The sequence below is a fragment of the Neovison vison genome, chromosome 7 (genome assembly GCF_020171115.1).
Source record: "Neovison vison isolate M4711 chromosome 7, ASM_NN_V1, whole genome shotgun sequence".
Lineage (NCBI taxonomy): Eukaryota > Metazoa > Chordata > Mammalia > Carnivora > Mustelidae > Neogale > Neogale vison.
In genome coordinates, this window is record NC_058097.1 from 56,630,474 (window position 1) to 56,648,986 (window position 18,513).

Consider the following 18,513-nt stretch of genomic DNA (forward strand, 5'->3'; position numbering starts at 1 on the left):
AGTTGCTAGCGTATCTCTGTGTCCAACGCCAATGCCAATCTCACACCACTCCTTGCTAAACTTGGGCTCCACTTGGCCCTCAAGATGGTCTAGGCCGGTCAGTGGAGGCAGGAGAAGACAGGGTTCAAGTCCCAGCTTCCTACCCGCTACCTGTGTGACCTCGAGCAAGTGGCTGTGGGAGACCTGCTCTTCTGAACAGCGAAAGAGGGGTGCTAGAGGGGTTCCGTGGGGTCACATTCATGCACTGGTTCTTCAGTTAGGGCTCACCAAAGCCTAGTGCCTCACTGTTAAGGAAGAAGGTGACTGAGGGAAGGACAGCAGAGCCACCATCTTTCCTCTCTCTCACTGTCAGCCTCCAGGGCCTGGCTCTCCCCCCCACTCAGGAGTCTCCCCAAACCTCTCCCTGCCGTCCCTCCCTCTGGGTGCTGCCAGCAGCCCTGCCGAGCCCGGAGTCACCCCAAAGGGACCTCCCACGCCCTCACACTCTGCCTCCTCTTCTAGAGTGCCCCCTTCCCACTGGTGGGAAACCCAGCCCCAGAACAGGTGCGCAAGCGTGCGGAGCAGGAGACACAGGAGCCCCTGCCCCCCTGTTCTCTGTCCTCAGTACTCTCACACACCAGATGGGGACCGATGGTAGCACTTTTACCAACAGCAACAATGGAAATGGTGAAGCTAGTGAGCTCCCCCAGGGGTCTGGGTAGGACTGGTGAGGCTCTCTGTCAGTTACAGCCCTTGAGACAGTTGGGACTTCTTGGTACCATATGGGTGGATGTCCTTACTGTTTCCAAGTCTGCCCAGGGCCTCTGGCACGGAGACCACAAGTTACCCTTCCTTCCTAAGAAAGGTTCCCCTTAAATGTGATTCTGGACTTCTACCCCTTTCCCAATCACAGGGGGCAGTGACACCGATCCTGACCTTGCTTTCAGGTCCCAGTGGGGATTCTGGGCACCAGAGGTGACACTGTGCCCAACACAAAGGTAGGTCAAAGCCTGGGGGAGGTGCTGACCCTTTGATCCTGCTGGGGTCCTACATACTTCTTCTGGGAACCCCGCATCACAGCTAGGGGTCCTCCCTCACCCCAGGACCCCCAAGTCCACTCCCGGGGATTTCCTCTTCCAAGACCTTTTTTTTTTTTTTTTTTTTTCATAAATTTTGTGAGCTTAAGCTACTAAGTTTTTTTGTTTTTTTTTTTTTTTTTTAATTTGACAGAGAGAGATCACAAGCAGGCAGAGAGGCAGGCAGAGAGAGAGAGGAGGAAGCAGGCTCCCTGCTGAGCAGAGAGCCCGATGCGGGACTCGATCCCAGGACCCTGAGATCATGACCTGAGCCGAAGGCAGCGGCTTAACCCACTGAGCCACCCAGGCGCCCCTCCAAGACCTTTTTTATTTTTAAAATAGGCTCCACACCCAGCCTGGAGCCCAACTCTGGGTTTGAATTCACAACCATGAGATCAAGACCTGAGCAGAGGTCAAGAGTCCAGTGCTTAATGGACCGAGCCACGCACGCACCCGCTCCCCTCCTGAGACCTTTAAATGTACAGCCCTCCTCCTCAAAACCCCCAAATCTACATCCATAACCACACATTCTGTCCCATTTCAACACTCTTCTTTTTTTCTTTCTTCTTCTTCTTCTTTTTTTTTTTTTTTTTTGAGAGAGAGAATGAGGGAGTGCCTGGCAGTGAGGGGAGGGGTGGAGAGGAAGAGGGGCAGAGAGGGGGCCAGAGGGCAGAGGGAGAGAGAGAATCTTAAGGAGGTTCCCCACCCAGCCCAGCCCGGAGCCTCACACTGGGCTTATCTCACAACCCCTGAGATCATGACCTAAGTCAAAACCAAGAGGCAGATGCTTAACCAACTGAGCTACCCTGGTGCTCCGCATTTCAATACTCTTAAACCCAGATCTCTGGGTACGTTTCTCTAGAGACCTCAAAATTTGCAACGCTAGGGTCTCTTCTCACTCTGAGTCTGAAAATCCAAAGCACGGGGGTGCTCCACGTATAAGAATTCTAAACTCTTCAGTTCTGGAATTTGTCTACTGCTTCAATCAGTTCTGCAGCCCTGGGGTGGTCCCTCCTGAGGGCCAACACTCTCTGTCCTGGGGCCCTACTCCTCATTAATCCTCCTGGGGTCCCCGCCTCCTGCCTCACTGGCTGTGTGCCAAGCTCAGCAGTAAGCCCAGGGTTGGGGGGGGAGGGTTAGCTGGGGAGTGAAATGGTACAATTATATAATGAGTGCCAAACTCCGCCTTTCTCTCCCAGGTCATATAAAGGCAAACCACCCCAGCCAGCACCATCCGACAGTCTCTCCCAGGGTCACCATGCTGGCCTCAGGGCTGCTCCTCATGGCTTTGCTGGCCTGCCTCACCATCATGGTCTTGATGTCTGTCTGGAGGCAGAGGAAGCTCTGGGGGAAGCTCCCTCCGGGACCCACCCCGTTGCCCTTCATCGGGAACTACCTGCAGCTGAACACAGAGCAGATGTACAACTCTCTCATGAAGGTGTCAGGACACGGGATGGGTGCAATGGGGTGGGGCTGGGCGCTGGCCTGGTTGAGCTGGGACTGAGTGGCAGGGGCTGGGCAAGGTAGGACCAGAGTCTTCAGAGAGTGGAAATCTGTGGGTTGGGCTACAGGGTCCCAGACAAGAAAGAGCAGATCTTGGGATGTCCAGCCCCTTGAGTATCAGAACCTGGGGGCAAGGCATGCAGTAGGTGAGGGCTGGGCACAGGCCGGCTCCCAGTGGGGTCCGCAGCCTCTAAGCCCCCCACCTCCATCAGATCAGTGAGCGCTATGGCCCGGTGTTCACGGTCCACCTGGGACCCCGGCGCATCGTGGTGCTGTGTGGACACGAGGCGGTGAAGGAGGCTCTGGTAGACCAGGCTGAGGAGTTCAGCGGGCGAGGCGAGCAGGCCACCTTCGACTGGCTCTTCAAAGGCTATGGTGAGGAGCTCTGGGTGGGGGCTCGTGGCCAGGCACACCTGATGGCCTCAGTTTCCCCACTGTTCTTCTCCTGACTCACCCACTGGAGCCTGTGGCTGAGTTCTACCCCTGTTCTCCTCTGTCCCTGTCCCTGGTTATTGTGGCCTCTCCTTTGCCTTCTGTAGCTTGGCTCAGGGTGTCTGCATCCCCATTTCCCCTGCTTTTCGGCCCATCTCCCCATTCTCTCCCATGGATGCCTCTTCTTCCATCTTGGATCCCCGGTCCTCTGGCCCCGTATCCTTGCCTCTAACTACTCTGCTTCTGACTTCCCCAAGCTTCTGTCTCCTGTCTGCCTCTTTCTACTCTGTGTGAGAATCTCACCTTGTTTCTGTTCTCTCCAGACCTTCTCTGTTCTCTAGCCATATTTTCCTCTTTCTCCAGCTCTGCGTTAGGATCCTTCATGTTTTTTATTGCCACTTCCCAGATCTCCACAGAGATCAAACTCCTCCTCCCCTCCCTCCCTCTTTCTCTCTGTTTATGTTGTCTCCACCTCTCTGTATCTCTGGGCATCTAACTTGCCTCTCTACTTCCGATTCTTTTCTTCCAACCCGATCTCTATCTCTTTCAGTGTTTCTCTGACCCTGAGCTGTCATTTCTCCCTATCTCTCTGCCCCCAATCCATCCTCCTTCTTTGGCCATCCGGTCTGCTCTGTCCACCTCTGTCCCTGCCCCTCCCCGCCTCACCACACCCTATGCTCCCTCCCCAGGTGTGGCGTTCAGCAACGGGGAGCGCGCCAAGCAGCTCAGGCGCTTCTCCATCACCACGCTACGGGACTTCGGAGTGGGCAAGCGGGGCATTGAGGAACGCATCCAGGAGGAGGCGGGCTTCCTCATCGAGACCCTCCGGAGCACGCAGGGTGAGCGGGGCTGGGAGTGAGTGAGAAGGAGGGATACACCAGCACGAAGAGGGCTTTTTCCTCCAGGAAGGGGACGGGCTTGGGGGAAGGCATCAGGGTTCCAGGCTCTGGGTCTTGTGTTGGACATCTGGGTCCTCACTCCAGTGCCCTCCTCCAATCCTCAAGCTGGCATGAGACAGCCCAGTTGACGCTCCCCCAAATCCCTGTCTCTCCCCAACCCTATCCCATTTTCCAGGTGCCTTCATTGATCCCACCTTCTTCCTGAGCCGAACAGTGTCCAATGTCATCAGCTCCATTGTCTTTGGGGACCGCTTTGATTATGAGGACAAAGAGTTCCTGTCCCTGCTGCGTATGATGCTGGGAAGCTTCCAGTTCACAGCCACATCTACAGGGCAGGTAACCCGTCCCAGTCTCGCTCTAAAGCACCCCTACCACCACCCACAAATTGCTTTCCCATGTGGAGACAGGTGCCCGGAACCACCATCCTCCTCCTCCTCTCATCAAAACCACTCATGGACAATGGAACACTTACACCAGAATACCAACTTTCCAAGGACACCTGGATATCTCCACAGATGCTCCCCCCACCCAAAAAATAAAAACCAGACCAAACAAACAACAGACAGAGCCTGCAGGGAAGATACATGTAATCTGTCCAGCCATACTGCCTGGCTGTATGTGTAAACACCTGGATGGATGTTTCCCCAAACACCCAAAGAGTGTCCCCCAACCCAGCTGACTCCCTTACAGAAGTGCCCCCATCACCTCTGTGAACATCTAAAACAGGATCAGCTATTTCCCCCCACTTCAACACTTGCCCACTCGCCCTAACTGAATACCTCAACACCTAGGTAGAAGAAAACAAGTCAACCCCTGAACAGGAGTCTCCCAATTCAACCGCATCTGAGTATCTGAACACCTACATGTGTTCTCCAATACAGCCTCATCCGAACACCCGAAACCCAGATACACAGCCCAGTCCATCTCACCTACATTCTAGGACAGGGGCCCTCAAGCCTAACTCGCTTAAAAACTTACGTATCTCCTCCCATCAAGCCCCATATGAGTCCTAAACACCTGGACAGCTGCCTTTAACCCACTTCCTTCCTTACCCCGAGAATGGTCCCGCTCCCAACAGGACTTGCCTGAGAACATCTATCCTTCCCGGCCATTCTTCTCTCCTGTCCTCAGCTCTATGAGATGTTTTACTCAGTGATGAAACACCTGCCAGGGCCACAGCAGCAGGCATTTAAGGAGCTGCAGGGTCTGGAGGATTTCATAGCCAAGAAGGTGGAGCAGAACCAGCGCACCCTGGACCCCAACTCCCCGAGGGACTTCATCGACTCCTTCCTTATCCGCATGCGGGAGGTACAGCCCAGTGGCCAGTGCGGCAGTCCCAGAGTCAGGCAGAGGGAAACCAGCTGGGATGGGGAGACCAGGGACCCCTTCAGATCACCCCCGTCGTGACAGCCTCACAATCTCACGTGTGATACCCGGGCTGCTCCGTCTACCAGCGCTTGCCATGGGCAGGACCTGCGTGTGCACCATAAGGCAACGCTTCCACACCGTGCACTCATCGTTGGTGTCCCTTTCCTTCTAAAGGGTCTTCCCTTAAAACAGTGACACCAGGCCTGATGTGTAAAGGGCAGGGAGGTAGCCAGGGAGAGAGTGTGGGAAGGGTATTTGGCCAGAGCCAGATGCCCAAACAAAGCCCTGGCAGAACTAGGCTCTCTTCCCACCCCTGGTCTGGACCTAAGAGAGGTGCATCCAGATGGAGAGACCCAGGCAGGGCTCTGAGGGCTGAGGGGAGGGGGCCTGGCCTGAAGCCCTCTCTCTGCAGGAGCAGAACAACCCCAACACTGAGTTCTACATGAAGAACCTGGTGCTGACCACCCTGAACCTCTTCTTTGCGGGCACTGAGACGGTCAGCACAACCCTGCGGTATGGCTTCCTGCTGCTCATGAAACATCCACATGTGGAGGGTAAGGCTGCGGGGATGGGGCCCTGGCCTGGTGGCCACACCCCACTTCCTCTGAGCCCACTGCAATGTCCCCACCCTTCCCAGATGCCTGGAACCTCATCCATACCCTGCCATCCAGATGATAGGCGATATTCTGCTGACTGTTAGTTGGGTTTCACTGGCTGTTAAAATACCGAAAATGTGTAAACTAATGGGCAAATAGCTCCCGTGCTGAGCCAAATGTATGTGAGACCACATACAGGTTGAGACCAGGTGAGTAAGACACTGTCCTAAACAATGTTTATGGCCAACGTCTGTCTTGAATGGTCTATGCCCGTGTCACACATGGATGTACATATTTGGACTACCGTCGCCAATCTGAGACCCCCCCCAGATACCTAAACACGTTCCCCCTCCTCCCACAGCCCAACTCCATGAGGAGATAGACCGGGTGATTGGCAAGAACCGTCAGCCCAAGTTTGAGGACAGGGCCAAGATGCCCTACACAGAGGCGGTGATCCACGAGATCCAAAGATTTGGAGACATGATCCCCATGGGCCTGGCCCGCAGAGTCACCAAGGACACCAAGTTTCGAGAGTTCTTCCTCCCCAAGGTACTTTCCTGTCCCTGCTACGGGGACCTCCAACCTGCTCCCTGGGACCCAGCATCCCATCCCCCTTAGAAGCTTCCCAGCCACTGTCCCACTGCCTCACTCAAACACTTCCTCAACCACCATGTCCCTTCAACCTTCCCACTCAGAGGTTCTTGAATCCAGTAGCTCACCCAGAGCTCTTGCCACAGGGATTATGAACCCCATGTCCCCAGAAGTCCTCTGTCAAAAGACATGACTTCATTTCTAGACCTCCTCCCTCAAGGACACGAGTCTCATGTCTCCCAAACATCCTGCCTAAGAGGCACAAACCCAGTGTCTTTAAAACCTCCTGTCTCTGGAAGCACGAACCCCCATGTCCTCTCCACCCCCACCGTGGGAGACATGAACTGCACATCCCCTACACCTTCTGTCCTAAGAGACACAGAACCTGTGTCCTTCAAACTTCCCTTCGCACAAGACATAAGCCCCATGTCTGCATAGCTTCCTGTCTCCGACACAACAATCTCCTGTCTCCCAAACCTCTTCCCTCCATGGACCCACACTCCCACGCCTCCCCTTCCTCATCACCTAGGGCACCCCAATCCTCCCTCCAACCTCCATGCATTTTCAGCACACTGTGCCCCCACTCTGCCTTACCAAATACCCCCTCTCCTCCTCCCCAGGGCACCGAAGTGTTCCCCATGCTGGGCTCCGTGCTCAGGGACCCCAAGTTCTTCTCCAACCCCCGAGACTTCCACCCAGAGCACTTCCTGGATGAGAATGGGCAGTTTAAGAAGAGTGATGCTTTTGTGCCCTTCTCCATTGGTAAGAGACCACTGTCTGCTGCTAAGCCACCGCTCCCACCAACAGGGCGGTCTTCTCCTCAGCTCCCCTCTCTAAGGGGCAGCCTGATGTCTTTCTCCAGCTTGGAAGTCCTTCCCGTGATCGACCTCAGCTGCAACCCCTATAACTACTTGAGCTTCAGCAAAAGGATAAGGATGATCACACCTGTCTCAGGGATGGGGGAAATCAAAGCCCTTAGTGAGTCAGAGATTTGTCCACCGTCATTTAAATTCTTTAGGCTCCTCAGTTGGAGGTGAGAGCCAGCAGCCAGATCTGAGTGTGCACCCCGAGGGAGGGGCGTCTAAACTTCCATTGCTACAGCTAGCTCACCCCCATCCCATGCACAAGGGAAACTGATGCTCAGAGAGGATTAGAGAGGTCTCTGAAAGTCTCAGGCCAGGCTCTTCCAGCCTCTCATTCCTGGGAGAAAGCATATGGGGGAGGGTAGTGGGGCAAGGGGCAGTGAGAGCAGGTCTCACCTCCAGCCCTCTTCTTCTGTGTCTTCAGGAAAGCGCTACTGTTTTGGAGAAGGCCTGGCTAGAATGGAGCTCTTTCTCTTCCTCACCAACATCTTGCAGAACTTCCGCTTCAAGTCCCCGCAGCTGCCCCAAGACATCGATGTGTCCCCCAAACACGTGGGCTTTGCTACCATCCCACGAAGTTACACCATGAGCTTCCAGCCCCGCTGAAGGAGGGCTGTGCTAGGGCAGGGCTGGGGGAAAAGCAATGTAGAGGGAAGGATGGGGTAGGGCTACGGTGGGGGCGGGGTTAATGATGGGGCGGGGCTAGTAGGTGGGAGGTGGCTTAGGGAAGGAAGGGCAAGGTGAATGGGAGAGGAAGACGAAAGGAATGGGGTTTTGTCTGTTCACCTTGCTAGAGGCAGAGCCTTAAGAGGTGGGATAAGATGAAGAACCTTACACTATACTGTTAATAATAATAATAATAATAATAATATAATAACAACAACAACCTTATTATTTATTGTATCGAATTCTGCGTCAGCTCTGTGCTAAGAGCGTCACACACACAAACCTATGTGCCAGGAAACGGTGCTCATGCCCATCTTACAGGTGACAAAGCTTAACTGATTCCCACGGAATCTACAACAAGAACAAAAAATGTCCTCGTAATAAATGAATTTAGTAAGGTCACTGAACATACAAATGTCTTTTTCTGTTGTTGTTTTCCTATATATTTTAGGTAATCAAAATTAAAAACACAATAATACTTTAGTCACTGAAAAAAACAAAATACTTAAGTATAAATCTGACAACACATTTACCAAGGCTGTACGGTGAAAACTACAGAAGGCTGATGAAATAAATAAAATATATTTTAAAGACTTCATTTATTTATTTGAGAGAGAGAAAGAGAGAGAGTGAGTATAAGCACAAGCAGGGGGAAGGGGCAGAGGGAGAGGAAGAAGCAGACTCCCCACTGAGCAGGGAGCCTTATGCAGAAAGTGATCCCAGGACCCTGGGATCAGGACCTGAGCTGAAGGCAGACACTTAACTACTGAGCCATCCAGGCACCTGGATTTTTTTTTTTTTTCAAGGTGAGCCAAGTCTGTAGGCAGATTACAGGGCAAAAATCTTAGCTGCAGATGATCTAAAATGAACTCTTAGCTTGAGGTCATTGTGAACAGGCATATGTCTTTTTAAAAAAGATTTATTTATTAGAGAGAGAGGGAGAGAGTGCACAGGGGGAGCGGGAGGGAGTCTTTTTTTTTTTTTAAAGATTTTATTTATTTATTTGGGAGAGAGAGAAAGAAAAAGAATGAGCAAAGAAGCTGAAGCAGACTCCATGTTGAGCACAGAGCCTGACCCTGAGACCAGGACTCAAAACCAAAAGTAAGAATCTCAACCAAGTTTGCCACCCAGGTACCCTGTCATGTGGCATTTAATAATTCTGTATGTAAAGGTTTGACTATAGGGCTTCATGAAACTGAGACAACAGACACTGGACATTGCAAGGAATTTCTCCAAAGCTCACTTCTGCAGAGTTTATGGAAGACCAAAGTTAGGCTTTGGTACGATGCCATGTTAAGTGTCTATTGAAAAAGGCTTTGCTTTCCAAAGGATTAAAAATTGTGCTGGAAGAAATGCATAAGAAAACATCAAGCAACTCCAAATTGAAGTCTGAACAATTTCCAAAATAATTATTCTCTGCTATTGAAAATATCAAGGTCAAGAGAGACAAAAGCTGAGAGTCTATTCCAGGTTAAAGAAGACAAAAGACATTACAACTAAATTTAATGCACGATCACGGATCCTGAAGTGGGGGAAATATTTTGGATATTAACTGTTTATCCAATAAGTGGTATGCACATATTTTCTCCCATTTTGAAGGTTGTTTTTCATTTTGTTGATTATTCATTTGTAGTGGAGAAATTTTTCAGTGATGCATTCCCACTTGTACATTTTTGCTTTATAATTCAGTGAATGGATAAAGAAAATGTGATACACACACACACTCACTAGGGAATGTCATTCAGCCTCTCTCACAACTCAATAGCAAAAAAACCCGCAAAAAAACCAAAACCCCTAAATCAAAAAAATACCCACCAGATTAAAAATTGGACAGAGGGGGCAATTGGGTGGCTCAGTGGGTTAAGCCTCTGCCTTTGGCTTGGGTCGTGGTCCCGGAGTCCTGGGATCAAGCCCTGCCTAGGGCTCTCTGCTCAGCGGGGAGCCTGCCTCCCTCTCTCTCTCTGTCTGCCTCTCTGCCTACTTGTGATCTCTGTCTGTCAAATAAATAAATAAAATCTTTCAAAATAAATTGGACAGAGGACATGAATAGACATTATTCAAAAAAAGACATAGCAGGACACCTGGGTGGCTCAGTCAGTTAAGCATCTGACTCTTGATCTCACCTTAGGTCTTGATCTCAGGGTTATGAGTTCAAGTCCCATGTGAGGCTCCATGCTGGGTGTGGAGCTTACCTAAAAAAAAAAAAAAAAAAAAGACATACAAATTGCCACCAGATATATGAAAAGGTGCTCAATATACCTATTCATTTTTTAAAAGATTTTATTTATTTATTTGACAGAGAGAGAGAGAGAGAGAGAGAGATCACAAGTAGACAGAGAAGCAGGCAGATAGAGAGGGGGAAGCAGGCTCCCCACTGAGCAGAGAGCCCGATGCAGGGCTCGATCCCAGGATGCTGAGATCACGACCTGAGCCAAAGGCAGAGGCTTAACCCACTGAGCCACCCAGGCGCCCCTCATTATCCCTATTCATAAGAGAAATGCAAACCCAAACCACAATGAGATATAATTTCATACCTTACAGATATCATAGAGAAAAGAGATAACAAATACTGGTCATGATGTGGGTTGGAACACTTGTGCACCATTTGTAACCGTCCCTCAGAACAATGTGTTACTTAAAGTATAACTTATAAGAAATCATACCAGTCCCGCAAGCATGCTTAAATATAGCATTAAGAAAAACATGTACTAGCAACAGGCCTCTGGGGGAGAGGACAATATACGTCCTTGAAGTCGAGCAGCTGGGAAGGCCTGGCCAGTTCAGGGAGGAACAGCACCTGCTTCTTTTTTCCGTTATCTCCCCTTCTCCAAAGATCGCCCATGGCTAATTAGATGATCCCTTTGGATGTGCTTGCTCAACTATAAGTTCTATACTGCTTGACCAGGCATATCCTGCCTCTCTTCTTGCTTATCTATAAAACTTATAATCAGTGTCTAACTCATATTCCTTCTTGTTACCTACAAGGGATATGGTTAATGTGCAGCCATCTTTGGCTCCTTTTTTAATTACTGTTTAATATCCAGTAAATATGAGAAGGACCTTCTTCCCTTTCCTCTAGCCCCTGGCAAGCACCATTCTACTCTCTGCTTCTATGGGTTTGACTATTTTAGATTCGTCCAGAAGTGGATTCATACATTATTTGTTCTTCTCTGATTGGGTTATTTCATTAACATGAAATTCTCAAGGTTCATCCATGTTGGCAGGATTTCCTTTCCTTTTATGACTGAAAAATATTCCACTGTATGCATATATCACATCTCCTTTATCCATTCATCTATCAATGGATATTTAGGTTGTCTGTTTATTTATTTATTTACTTTTTTTTTTAAGATTTTTATTTATTTATTTGACAGTCAGAGATCACAAGTAGGCAGAGAGGCAGGCAGAGAGAGAGGCAGAAGCAGGCTCCCCGCTGAGCAGAGAGCCCAATGCGGGACTGCATCCCAGGACCCTGAAATCATGACCTTAGCAGAAGGCAGAGGCTTTAACTCACTGAGCCACCCAGGCACCCTTAGGTTGTCTATTTAAAAGTGATTTGCGGGGCGTCTGGGTGGCTCAGTGGGTTAAGCCGCTGCCTTCGGCTTGGGTCATGATCTCAGAGTCCTGGGATTGAGTCCCGTGTCAGGCTCTCTGCTCAGCAGGGAGCCTGCTTCCCTCTCTCTCTCTCTCTGCCTGCCTCTCCATCTACTTGTGATTTCTCTCTGTCAAATAAATAAATAAAATCTTAAAAAAAAAAGTGATTTGCTTCTTTCTTTGGTGGGAAGCTTTCAGCATACAAGTTCTGGGCCTGTGTTGGTAGATTTATAGTTACCTATGTCGCTTTCCTGAGTGACTATAAATGGTATTGTGTTCTTGATTTTTATTTCCTAGGGTTCATTGCTAGCGTACGGAAAAAACAACACAACAAAAACTTTGGGTATGTTTAGTGACCTTGCTAAATTCATTTATTAGGAGGTTTTTCGTCGTTGTAGATTCCTTGGGAATCGGTTAAGATTTGTCACCTGCAAAATGGGCATAAACACCGTTGCCTGTTGCGTTGGTTTGTGAGCCTTAGGCGAGGTGAACGAGTTGACGCGTTTAGCATGAACAGGACAGAGAATATTTGCTCAATAAATAATTTCCCTTCTCTCATCCCACCTCTGAAGGATCTACCTCTACCAGGGTGAACAGGCAGAGTCCATTCCTGTCCTCTTCCTCTCCCATCCTCTTTGCCCCTATTTCCCTAACCCACCTCCCTCCCGCTAGCCCCGCCCCAAACCACGCCCCTCCCGACAGCCACGCCGCTGCCCCTCCCTCAGCTTTGCTCCCCCAACCAGCCCTGCGCTCTCGCTGCCTTTGTTCAGCGAGGCTGGAAGCTCATGGTGTAACTTCGTGGGATGGTGGCTAAGCCCACAAGCTTGGGGGACACATCGATGTCTTGGGGCAGCTGCGGGGACTTGAAGCGGAAGTTCTGCAAGATGTTGGTGAGGAAGAGAAAGAGCTCCATTCTAGCCAGGCCTTCTCCAAAACAGTAGCGCTTTCCTGAAGACACAGAAGAAGAGGGCTGGAGGTGAGACCTGCTCTCACTGCCCCTTGCCCCACTACCCTCCCCCATATGCTTTCTCCCAGGAATGAGAGGCTGGAAGAGCCTGGCCTGAGACTTTCAGAGACCTCTCTAATCCTCTCTGAGCATCAGTTTCCCTTGTGCATGGGATGGGGGTGAGCTAGCTGTAGCAATGGAAGTTTAGACGCCCCTCCCTCGGGGTGCACACTCAGATCTGGCTGCTGGCTCTCACCTCCAACTGAGGAGCCTAAAGAATTTAAATGACGGTGGACAAATCTCTGACTCACTAAGGGCTTTGATTTCCCCCATCCCTGAGACAGGTGTGATCATCCTTATCCTTTTGCTGAAGCTCAAGTAGTTATAGGGGTTGCAGCTGAGGTCGATCACGGGAAGGACTTCCAAGCTGGAGAAAGACATCAGGCTGCCCCTTAGAGAGGGGAGCTGAGGAGAAGACCGCCCTGTTGGTGGGAGCGGTGGCTTAGCAGCAGACAGTGGTCTCTTACCAATGGAGAAGGGCACAAAAGCATCACTCTTCTTAAACTGCCCATTCTCATCCAGGAAGTGCTCTGGGTGGAAGTCTCGGGGGTTGGAGAAGAACTTGGGGTCCCTGAGCACGGAGCCCAGCATGGGGAACACTTCGGTGCCCTGGGGAGGAGGAGGGGGGTATTTGGTAAGGCAGAGCGGGGGCACAGTGTGCTGAAAATGCGTGGAGGTTGGAGGGAGGATTGGGGTGTCCTAGGTGATGAGGAAGGGGAGGCGTGGGAGTGTGGGTCCATGGAGGGAAGAGGTTTGGGAGACAGGAGATTGTTGTGTCGGAGACAGGAAGCTATGCAGACGTGGGGCTTATGTCTTGTGCGAAGGGAAGTTTGAAGGACACAGGTTCTGTGTCTCTTAGGACAGAAGGTGTAGGGGATGTGCAGTTCATGTCTCCCACGGTGGGGGTGGAGAGGACATGGGGGTTCGTGCTTCCAGAGACAGGAGGTTTTAAAGACACTGGGTTTGTGCCTCTTAGGCAGGATGTTTGGGAGTCATGAGACTCGTGTCCTTGAGGGAGGAGGTCTAGAAATGAAGTCATGTCTTTTGACAGAGGATTTCTGGAGACATGGGGTTCATAATCCCTGTGGCAAGAGCTCTGGGTGAGCTACTGGATTCAAGAACCTCTGAGTGGGAAGGTTGAAGGGACATGGTGGTTGGGAAGTGTTTGAGTGAGGCAGTGGGACAGTGGCTGGGAAGCTTCTAAGGGGGATGGGATGCTGGGTCCCAGGGAGCAGGTTGGAGGTCCCCGTAGCAGGGACAGGAAAGTACCTTGGGGAGGAAGAACTCTCGAAACTTGGTGTCCTTGGTGACTCTGCGGGCCAGGCCCATGGGGATTATGTCTCCAAATCTTTGGATCTCGTGGATCACTGCCTCTGTGTAGGGCATCTTGACCCTGTCCTCAAACTTGGGCTGACGGTTCTTGCCAATCACCCGGTCTATCTCCTCATGGAGTTGGGCTGTGGGAGGAGGGGGAACGTGTTTAGGTATCTGGGGGGGGTCTCAGGGTGGCGACGGTAGTCCAAATATGTACATCCATGTGTGACACGGGCATAGACCATTCAAGACAGACGTTGGCCATAAACATTGTTTAGGACAGTGTCTTACTCACCTGGTCTCAACCTGTATGTGGTCTCACATACATTTGGCTCAGCACGGGAGCTATTTGCCCATCAGTTTACACATTTTCGGTATTTTAACAACCAGTGAAACCCAAATAACAATCAGCAGAATATTGCCTATCATCTGGATGGCAGGGTATGGGTGAGGTTCCAGGCATCTGGGAAGGTGGGGACATTGCAGTGGACTCAGAGGAAGTGGGGTGTGGCCACCAGGCCAGGGCCCCATCCCCGCAGCCTTACCCTCCACGTGTGGATGTTTCATGAGCAGCAGGAAGCCATACCGCAGGGTTGTGCTGACCGTCTCAGTGCCCGCAAAGAAGAGGTTCAGGGTGGTCAGCACCAGGTTCTTCATGTAGAACTCAGTGTTGGGGTTGTTCTGCTCCTGCAGAGAGAGGGCTTCAGGCCAGACCCCTCCCCTCAGCCCTCAGAGCCCTGCCTGGGTCTCTCCATCTGGATGCACCTCTCTTAGGTCCAGACCAGGGGTGGGAAGAGAGAGCCTAGTTCTGCCAGGGCTTTGTTTGGGCGTCTGGCTCTGGCCAAATGCCCTTCCCACACTCTCTCCCTGGCTACCTCCCTGCCCTTTACACATCAGGCCTGGTGTCACTGTTTTAAGGGAAGACCCTTTAGAAGGAAAGGGACACCGACAATGAGTGCACGGTGTGGAAGCGTTGCCTTATGGTGCACACGCAGGTACTGCCCGTGGCAAGGTTCCAGATTCCGTGCCTAGAACCTCACCCATACCCTGCCATCCAGATGCTAGGCGATATTCCGCTGACTGTTAGTTGGGTTTCACTGGTAGACAGAGCAGCCTGGGTATCACACGTGAGATTGTGAGGCTTTCACGACGGGGGTGATCTGATGGGGTCCCTGGTCTCCCCATCCCAGCTGGTTTCCCTCTGCCTGACTCTGGGACTGCCGCACTGGCCATTGGGCTGTACCTCCCACATGCGGATGAGGAAGGAGTCGATGAAGTCCCTCGGGGAGTTGGGGTCCAGGGTGCGCTGGTTCTGCTCCACTTTCTTGGCTATGAAGTCCTCCAGACCCTGCAGCTCCTTTAACGCCTGCTGCTGTGGCCCTGGCAGGTATTTCATCACCGAATGAAACATTTCGCAGAGCTGAGGAGGGGAAAGAAGAATGGCCGGGAAGGATAGTTGTTTGCAGGCAGGTCCTGTTGGGAGCGGGACCTTTCTTGGGGTAAGGAAGGAAGTGCGTTAAAGGCAGCTGTCCGGGTGTTTATGATTCATATGGGGCTTGATGGGAGGAGATGCGTAAGTTTTCATGTGAGTCAAGCCTGAGGGCCCCTGTCCCAGAATGTAGGTGAGATGGACTGGGCTGCGTATCCAGATTTCGGGTGTTCGGATGAGGCTGTATTGGAGAACACATGTAGGTGTCAGATACTCAGGCAGGGTTCGGTTGGGGCCACATGTCTAGGTATTTAAGCAGTCATGTGGTCTCACAAATTTGAGACAATTGTCTAGATAGTTAGGGGATCTTAATTGGGAGCTTTTGTCCCTTTCTCCTCCTCCCCTTTCTCCTCCTCCTTCTTTCTCTCCTTCTTCTCCTTCTCCATCTTCTCCTCATGAGGAGCTACTGTTGAGATATTCAGGTGTCTTTGGAAACGGAATACTGGGCACTGGTCCTGGGTTCTGATGCAGCTGTTGGGTTGTCTGAAAGTGGGGGCTGGTTTTGAGGGTACCCTACTAGAGGAAGATGAGAGTTTGGGACACCTGTCCATATGGGACACATGGGAAAGCAACTGGTGGATTGTAGCAGGGATGTTATAGAGTAAGACTGGGACAGGTTACCTGCCCTATAGGGGTAGCTGTGAACTGGAAGCTTCCCAGCATCATACGCAGCAGGGACAGGAACTCTTTGTCCTCATAGTCAAAGCGGTCCCCAAAGACAATGGAGCTGATGACATTGGACACTGTTCGGCTCAGGAAGAAGGTGGGATCAATGAAGGCACCTGGGGAATGGGATAGGGTTGGGGAGAGACAGGATTTGGGGCAGCGTCAACTGGGCTGTCTCATGCCAGCTTGAGGCTTGGAGGAGGGCACTGGAGTGAGAACTCAGACGTCCAACACAAGACCCAGAGCCTGGAACCCTGATGTCTTCCCCCAAGCCAGTCCCCTTCCTGGAGGAGAAAGCCCTCTTTGTGCTGGTGTATCCCTCCTTCTTGCTCACTCCCAGCCCCACTTACCATGCGTGCCCCGGAGGGCCTCAATGAGGAAGCCCGCCTCCTCCTGGATGCGCTCCTCAATGCCCCGCTTGCCCATTCCAAAGTCCCGCAGGGTGGTGATGGAGAAGCGCCTGAGCTGCTTGGCGCGCTCCCCGTTGCTGAATGTCACCCCTAGGGAGGGAGCATAGGGTGTGGTAAGGCGGGGAGGGGCGGGAACAGAGGTGGACAGAGAGCAGGAGCAGAGAAGGATGGGTTGGGGGAAGCAGAGAAGGATGGGTGGGGGGTGAGGGAGATGGAGAGACAAGTGAGGGTCAGAGAAACACTGAGAGAGATAGACTGGGTTGGAAGGAAAGATTCTGGAAAGAGGCAAAGACATGGGGACGGAGGACGGGGGTTCCAAGGCAGAAATCCCAGGAGCTCCCCCGGGACCCAGAGGAAGAAGAGGCATCCGTGGGAGAGAATGGGGAGATGGGCCGAAAAGCAGGGGGAACAGGGACGCAGACACCCTGAGCCAAGCTACAGAAGGCAAAGGAGAGGCCACAATAACCAGGGACAGGGACAGAGGAGAACAGGGGTAGAACTCAGCCACAGGCTCCAGTGGGTGAGTCAGGAGAAGAGCAGTGGGGAAACTGAGGCCATCAGGTGTGCCTGGCCACGAGCCCCCACCCAGAGCTCCTCACCATAGCCTTTGAAGAGCCGGTCGAAGGTGGCCTGCCCGCCTCGCCCGCTGAACTCCTCAGCCTGGTCTACCAGAGCCTCCTTCACCGCCTCGTGTCCACACAGCACCACGATGCGCCGGGGTCCCAGGTGGACCGTGAACACCGGGCCATAGCGCTCACTGATCTGATGGAGGTGGGGGGCTTAGAGGCTGCGGACCCCACTGGGAGCCGGCCTGTGCCCAGCCCTCACCTACTGCATGCCTTGCCCCCAGGTTCTGATACTCAAGGGGCTGGATATCCCAAGATCTGCTCTTTCTTGTCTGGGACCCTGTAGCCCAACCCGCAGATTTTCACTCTCTGAAGACTCTGGTCCTACCTTGCCCAGCCCCTGCCACTCAGTCCCAGCTCAACCAGGCCAGCGCCCAGCCCCACCCCACTGCACCCATCCCGTGTCCTGACACCTTCATGAGAGAGTTGTACATCTGCTCTGTGTTCAGCTGCAGGTAGTTCCCGATGAAGGGCAACGGGGTGGGTCCCGGAGGGAGCTTCCCCCAGAGCTTCCTCTGCCTCCAGACAGACATCAAGACCATGATGGTGAGGCAGGCCAGCAAAGCCATGAGGAGCAGCCCTGAGGCCAGCATGGTGGCCCTGGGAGAGACGGTCAGATGGTGCCGGCTGGGGTGGTTTGCCTTTATATGACCTGGGAGAGAAAGGTGGACTTTGGTCTTATTTGTTAATTGTGCCATTTCATTTCCCAGCTATAGTCCCTGCCCACCCCCACTCCCAGACTCACAGCTGACCCTGGGACAAACCAGCAAGGCAAGAAGAGGAGATCTCAGGGAGATTAACAGAGAGTGGGCCCCGGGAAGGGCCACCCCCAGTCTGTAGACTTGGCTGAAGCAGTAGACACATTCTGAACTTTAAGATTTTGGAAGATATGGATTCAGAGTCCTGAGCTTTGGACTTGAGGTCAGAGTGGGAAGTGGCCCAAAAATTATGGATTAGGGCATCTTGGGAGAAAAGAATTCAGAAATCTGGGTTTAAGAGTGTTGGAATGGGACAGCATGTATGGTCATAGATTTAGGATTTTTTTGCAGAGGAGGGATGTACAGTTAAAGGTCTTGGGAGGTGAGATCCCAGGGAGTGGACTTGGAGGTCTTGGGGTGAGGGAGGACCCCTAGCTGTGATGCGGGGTTCCCAGAAGAAGTATGCGGGACTCCAGCAGGATCAAAGGGTCAGCACCTCCCCCAGGCTTTGACCTACCTTTGCGTTGGGCACAGTGTCACCTCTGGTGCCCAGAATCCCCACTGGGACCTGAAAGCAAGGTCAGGATCGGTGTCACTGCCCCGTTGTGATTGGGAAAGGGGTAGAAGTCCAGAGTCACATTTAAGGGGAACCTTTCTTAGGAAGGAAGGGTAACTTGTGGTCTCCGTGCCAGAGGCCCTGGGCAGACTTGGAAACAGTAAGGACATCCACCCATATG

The 18,513-nt window shown here is 52.0% G+C and overlaps 2 protein-coding genes across 3 annotated transcripts; one reads left to right on the top strand and one right to left on the bottom strand.

Moving 5' to 3' along the window:
- The first annotated feature begins 2,300 nt into the window (after nucleotides 1-2,300).
- Nucleotides 2,301-8,543, top strand: LOC122913922 (cytochrome P450 2A13). Its single transcript, XM_044260566.1, has 9 exons — nucleotides 2,301-2,493; nucleotides 2,771-2,933; nucleotides 3,680-3,829; nucleotides 4,065-4,225; nucleotides 5,021-5,197; nucleotides 5,670-5,811; nucleotides 6,215-6,402; nucleotides 7,065-7,206; nucleotides 7,732-8,543. Exons 1-9 carry the CDS (start codon nucleotides 2,314-2,316, stop codon nucleotides 7,911-7,913), a joined length of 1,485 nt encoding a protein of 494 aa, XP_044116501.1. The 5' UTR covers nucleotides 2,301-2,313; the 3' UTR covers nucleotides 7,914-8,543.
- A 3,790-nt stretch (nucleotides 8,544-12,333) lies between these two features.
- Nucleotides 12,334-17,671, bottom strand: LOC122913923 (cytochrome P450 2A13-like). Of its 2 annotated transcripts, XM_044260568.1 has the most exons (9): nucleotides 17,492-17,671; nucleotides 17,052-17,214; nucleotides 16,393-16,542; nucleotides 15,998-16,158; nucleotides 15,131-15,307; nucleotides 14,433-14,574; nucleotides 13,843-14,030; nucleotides 13,041-13,182; nucleotides 12,334-12,515 (listed from the first exon to the last, which is right to left on the bottom strand). In XM_044260568.1, exons 1-9 carry the CDS (start codon nucleotides 17,669-17,671, stop codon nucleotides 12,334-12,336), a joined length of 1,485 nt encoding a protein of 494 aa, XP_044116503.1. The 2 variants fall into 2 exon arrangements, with proteins under 2 accessions (XP_044116503.1, XP_044116504.1); XM_044260569.1 differs by lacking the exon at nucleotides 17,052-17,214 and having other exon boundaries at nucleotides 17,473-17,671.
- Between the last annotated feature and the right edge of the window lie 842 nt (nucleotides 17,672-18,513).